Source organism: Leptonychotes weddellii, chromosome 5 (assembly GCF_054177405.1).
Source record: "Leptonychotes weddellii isolate Sample4059 chromosome 5, ASM5417740v2, whole genome shotgun sequence".
NCBI classification, from domain to species: domain Eukaryota; kingdom Metazoa; phylum Chordata; class Mammalia; order Carnivora; family Phocidae; genus Leptonychotes; species Leptonychotes weddellii.
Window position 1 is genome coordinate 4,139,512 of NC_138373.1, and position 6,013 is coordinate 4,145,524.

Consider the following 6,013-nt stretch of genomic DNA (forward strand, 5'->3'; position numbering starts at 1 on the left):
AAGAAAAGTTGTCACAAAGTAACTGGTGGCTGGAATTCCAATCCCCAAGTCCTCCCTGGAGGAAAGCTGCTATTTCCTAAAAGATACCAAGCTGACTCAAAGGAAGCAAAGACCAATAATAAGAGTCAGGCTCTTTTCTGTTTTATAGATTTGATTTTATCTCATTCCCTGGGGATTTTCCATTTTAGAGCATCCTGGGCTTAGCCAGCCCCCTCCTGATACGACAGAGGTACAGCCCAAGGGTCAGCCGAAAAAGATATTTGCCTAATCACTAAGAAAGCGACGTGACACCCTGCTCTCCTGTGGTTATGGGGACTAACACATCACCAAGGGGCAGGAAGGATTTCACACCAGGGTCCCTCCGGTTAGCACTAGTCCCCAAAGTACGTAAGACCTGGAGCCCTTTCCTGACGCCCTCACAAAAACAACCTGATCCCTATCTTTTGCAAACCCTTGTAGATATGATCATTATATGAAAAATTAAGACCGGTTGTACTTTTGGTAATTTTGTGAGCTTTAAAAAAAAAAAAATCACATTGTATTTTTTCTTTTTTTTTATTATTATTATTTTTTTAAAAGATTTTATTTATTTGACAGAGAGAGGCACAGCGAGAAAGGGAACACAAGCAGGGGGAGTGGGAGAGGGAGAAGCAGGCTCCCCGCTGAGCCGGGAGCCCGATGTGGGGCTCGATCCCAGGACCCTGAGATCATGACCTGAGCCGAAGGCAGACGCTTAACGACTGAGCCACCCAGGCGCCCCTGTATTTTTTCACTTGATGAGCCAGCCTTGAGTCTGGACTCCTTTACAAAATTCCCATCCAGTAAGAAACTTCTTTTCTTAGTGCTCAAGTCTCTACACTTTCCTTTCATGTCTCCCAACACACATGATTTAGCCTAACTGGCTGCCAGCTCGTAAAGGCAGAGGAGTGATCGAAACACTGAAAAGCAGAGTCCCCCACAATGAGCAAGGGCACAGTGAACGCGTGAACGTGACGACCACTGACTCAAGTCGAAGAACTGCTGGATGTGGCTTGAACTACAGCTAGCAGGCGGAGGGGGAGCCCTTGCCAGGACGGGGGGAGATGAGGAGCCTAGCTCCCTGCTACACAGCCCTGGGCCCTGATGTGTCATGTGTCTCTGCCACCGGGATTCCCCCGCTCCTGACACAGGATGCCAAGTCTGGGACGCACTGGCCCTGGGAGCTGTGAATGGGGATGAGCCATGGGTGACTTCCTGGCCACAGAGACAGGGGCTCAGGATGCAGTTTCGCTGGGGTGGGGAGTGCAGGCAGGGGCCCTAGGCACTCTGGCTGGGGCAGGTGAGTGGGCAGTGCGGCTTCTGGACCCAGCCACCCCATGGCCTGAACTAAGGTTCTACCCATGACGTTTGTTCAAGGCAAAAGTACAGGAGTGAAGGATGGCTCAGGCACTGTGGCTCCCATCCCTCTTGGGCACAGAGGAGGGTGCCTATTCCTGTCTCTGCTGCCCAGACTGCTGCTAGGGATGGGGGTGGAGAGTGGCCAGGACTGGGGACTGAGCTGGTTTGTGGTTCGGTGGCAAAAACAAGGTGGGGGGAGTTGGGTGATGAGGGCAGGGATCAGGGGTGAGCAGCCCCCACCCCAGGGTGGGGGAGGATAGAGCCTGACTCATGGGGCCACACTTGGCTGGGCTTCCAGACTCAGGAGTTATTGGGGGTGGGGGGTGGACACAGAGGGCAGGCCTGCTTGGTCTTAGATGCCTATCGGAATGGAGAAGCCTAATAAAGGAGACAGGGATGCTGAGAAGTTCTGGGGAGAAGTCAGGGTGGTAAACAGGAGGAATCTGGGGAGTCTGGGGCCAATAGGTTCCACAAAATCTAGCCCCTAGCTCTCCCTTTCTTTCCACCACATGTCTCCTTTAACACCTACAGCCCAGCCATCTGGAAACTCTCACTGTTCCTAATCACATCAGGCCCTCTCTGGCTCTGATCCATTGCACCATGTGACTTCTGTCTGGACCGCCTTCCCCTCTAGTCCCTCTTGTCCTCACCTTTATGGCTCAGCAAGACCGCAGCCCGTCCCACTGTATGACCATTTATGTGTGTCTCTCGTGTCTCTCTCCTACTGGGCTGTGAGCTCTTCAGCAATGCCCGTCAACACCTGGGACAAACCCCACCCAACACATGGCCTTCACCTACCAACAGGCTCGGCCTACCCACCCGGACGTGGGCCCCTGTCCTGGGTTCCCCGGAAGCAGACTGCAGAATGTTACTCAAGGAAAGCGCCAGGGGAGGCTGGTAGAAGCAGGGGTGCAGACCAGGGAGGGGTGGGGAGGAAGGACAGGGTCTCAGGCAAAGCCCTACAGAGGCAAGGGGCCTTCTACCTCATCGCAGAGCTCCTCTGGAGCAGAAGTGGTGCCTCAGACTCATCCCAACGCGAGGAAGGGAGCCGGGCTTTCACAACTCTTCAGAGGTGGGGGCCACGTCCTCTTCTCTGCGAGTGTGGAAGATGGAAGAGCCGCGGGGGCTGCTGGGGGAAGCCAAGCAGGGTGGGGGGAGCCCACGTGTCTGCAAAGGATCCACCCAAGATGTGGGCAGAGAATCAACGTTTGCTCAGGCCACTCCTTGCCCCACACCCCGCATGGATTCCACTCGGGGGAGAACGCTGATGCCAGAAGGCCTGGGGGGGTGGGTCACCCTATGGCCCCTACTGCTGTAGTGGGCCCTCATCTCCCCCATCATCCCCGGACCCCCTTGCCTTCAGCACCTCTGCTGCTCCAGGAGGCCCGTCTAATGGGATGACCTGGACCTTCACCCCTGAGGGGTCAGAGCCCCATTTGAAAGATCTGATACCCCATCACCTCGGTGAATGGTTACTCAGGGAAATGGCTCTGGCCCATCGGCCGGGGGGTGGAGGGACCGAGGAAATCACCTCTGTACACAAATACTGTAAACAGTGGCAGAGAAAGGGAAAAGCTGTCCTTAGGAGATGCCCAAACTGGCCTCCTCAAGCATCTACGCTCGGGTCCCCATCCCTCCCAGCAGGGTTTTATTGCATAGGCCCATCCAAGGCCAACGGACTCAGGTTACAAGGAAGAGTCTGGGGTGAGGAGCACTGAGCATGGGACTGCATATGAAGTCCCTCGCTCTAGAGCGACCAGGAAAATATTCTGCCGAAATGAAACTGGCGGCAAGACACAAAATCCAGCCGTGAAAACACAGAGACAAGACAACGTATTTCTTCATTTAAATTTATTTTTCAATTTTTGTTTCTCACTCAACCAACACATTTGTAAAATGCCGCAGGCTGTGTTAGTAAAGGAGAAGCAGGGAGCGAAGAGAGGGGCAGCATCGAAGCAGCCGCACGTGGGAAGTCAAGAGCAGGAAGCAAGCACTTGGGGCAGAAGGGGCGGGCAGCCTCCTCCACTGTCCTGCCTTCCCACAGGCATTAACATTGCCGATGCTCGGACAGACCCCCAGACAATTCTGTAAACGTTGTAAAAAGCATTTCTGTTGCCTCCAACCTTTGTCCCCCAATTTCTCCCTCTGACTCCACCAGTGATGAGGCCGGATCTGCTCAGGCCAGCGGCCTGCATAGCCCGGCCCAGGAGAACCCTGCCCCTGGGTCTCAAGGCCCCAACCCCATAGCCTTAGTCCCTGGACAAGCAAAAGAGAAGCCCAGAGATGGCAGATCCCAGGGAGGTCTGGGCGGGCTCAGCTCAGAGCTCCTTCCCCAAGGGGAACACTCCACTGGACTGTGGAGAGGCATTCTCGAATGCCCTCTGCTTCGGCTGCAGGCTCCTGCTCAAGAGGACACTGCCAGGCCACCGTGGGCGCGGGACCTTGGCAGCAAAGAGGGCGAGAGCCTGCCTCCCACACTCGCTGGAACCCTGGGATCCCCAGGGGGGAAGGTTTAGCTTCGACCCAGGGAAGGGCTTCCTGGCATTTGTGCATTGACCCAGGGGACACTCTGACCCTGTGCTTAGGAACACAAACATTTTAATCAGGATGATATCCACCCTGAGGCATTTTCACTCTAGAAAGTACTTTCAAGGCAAATGCCGTTGAGGACAATTTAACGCCTTGATCGGTTTTCTACAAAGTGCAGATACATTTCCTTTTTTCCCCCATTTTTTTTTTCCTTGAAGAAATTTTCACCAGGACCAAATCCTATTCATGTGCGTTTTACCACATATATTCGATTCCCTGGTTAGTGTTCGATGCATGTCTGATGTCACCAACTGTCACACGTGTCACCGGCAGTTTTCTCCTGTGGCTCTCACTTCCTCCAAGTCCCGTTTTCCGGGGAAAGGGCTTTAGCAGCCTCCTCACGGATCGGCACCCAGGAACAAATCTGTGCGGCGCGCGGTTCGTACGGATGCGCAACACCTGGGCTGCGCGGCCCCGGCGGCTTTCGTCTCTTTCCGAATCTCGTGGCGCGAGGAGCGTCTCCGAGGGTCCGTGTGCGAACGTGGCCTCCCCTCGGCTAAGCAAGGAGAGCGCTGGAAGCCCGGCCCCGCGGCCACGGAACAGGGCGGGAGGAGCGCGCGCCCTCCCCGGCCCCAGCCTCCCCTCCGTGCCCGCCCGTCCCCGCCGGTCCCGGTCCCGGTCCCGGTCAGGGCGCCTGCTCGGAGCGCGGTGGGCCGCCGGTGGGCGCGCGCGAGCCGCGGAGCAGGCCCAGGCCTCGCGAGCGGCCGGCGCCGTGCAGCTGGCGCTCGTGGCGGCGGATCTGCACCTTGTGGCGGAAGCGCTCGCCGCAGTCCTCGCACACGTAGGGCCGCTCGCCCGAGTGCGTGCGCCGGTGGCGCAGGAGGTTGGACGAGACGCTGAAGCGCTTGCCGCAGTCGCCGCAGGCGTAGGGCCGCTCGCCGGTGTGCGTGCGCTGGTGCTGCACGAGCGCCGAGCTCTCGCTGAAGCGCTTGGCGCAGTAGGAGCAGGCGTAGGGCTTCTCGCCCGTGTGGATGCGCTGGTGCGTCACCAGGTTGGAGTGCTGCGAGAAGCCCTTGCCGCACTCGCCGCAGCGGTGCGGCCGCTCGCCCGTGTGCGTGGCCTGGTGCCGCACCAGGTCCGTGCTGCGGCTGAAGCCCTTGCCGCACTCCCCGCAGATGGTCGGCCGGTCCCGCGCGCGCCGCCGCCGCCGCTGCCTGGCCGGAGTCAGCGCCGCGCTGCCCGCGGGGCCCGGGATGGCCACCACCGCGGGCGCCGCCACAGCCGGCAACACCATGAGCTCCTGCAGCACCACGTAGCCCGGGGGGGCCACCACGACCGCGGCTGGAGCGCCCGGGGCCGCAGTCCCGCCGCCGCCTGCGGCGGGCACCAGCTCCAGCTGCAGCTCCGGCTGCACGGGGGTCAGCTCCAGCTGCACCTCCTGCTGCTGGGCTCCCAGATCCACCGGGGTCAGTTCCAGCTGCACCTCCTGCTGCTGCTCCAGCTGCTGCTGCTGCTCCAGCTGCTGCTCCAGCTGCTGCAGCTGCTCCTGCAGTTTAAGCTGCAGCTGCCGCTGTTCCTGTTGTCTCTCCAGCTCCTGCTGCCGCTCTAGCTCCTGCCGCTGCTGCTCCAGTTCCTGCTCCGTCCCCAGGTCCACCGGCATGAGCTCCAGCTCCACCTCTTCCTCCTCCTCTGGCTCCAGTGGACGGGGCTGCTGCTGCTCTTGCAACTGTTCTTGCTGCTGCAGCTGCTGCTGCTGTAACTGTTGCTGGTGCAGCAGCTGCTGCTGCTGTAACTGTTGCTGGTGCAGCAGCTGCTGCTGCTGTAACAGTTCCTGCTGCTGCTGCAGCTGCTGCATCTGTAACTGTTCCTGTCGCTGCTGCTGTAGCAGTTCCTGCTGCTGCTGCAGCTGCTGCTGCTGTAACTGTTCCTCCTGCTTCTGCTGCAGCTGCTGCAACTGGCCCTGCTCTTGCTGCTGTAACTGTTGCTGCTGCTGCTGCAACTGGTTCTGCTGTTGCTGCTGTAACTGTTCCTCCTCCTGCTGCTGCTGCTGCTGCTGTAACTGGTCCTGCTGTAGGTGCTGCTGCTGTAACTGTTCCTCCTGCTTCTG

The 6,013-nt window shown here is 58.5% G+C and overlaps 1 protein-coding gene across 1 annotated transcript in view; it reads right to left on the reverse strand.

Annotated features, from left to right (window-relative positions):
- Nucleotides 1-3,211: 3,211 nt before the first annotated feature.
- Nucleotides 3,212-6,013, reverse strand: part of ZNF853 (zinc finger protein 853) — a 7,728-nt gene continuing 4,926 nt past the window's right edge. The window contains exon 4 of the mRNA XM_081819278.1: nucleotides 3,212-5,924. Within this exon, the coding sequence (XP_081675404.1) occupies nucleotides 4,592-5,924 (1,333 nt within the window). The 3' untranslated portion in view covers nucleotides 3,212-4,591. The remainder of the gene's footprint in view (nucleotides 5,925-6,013) is intronic.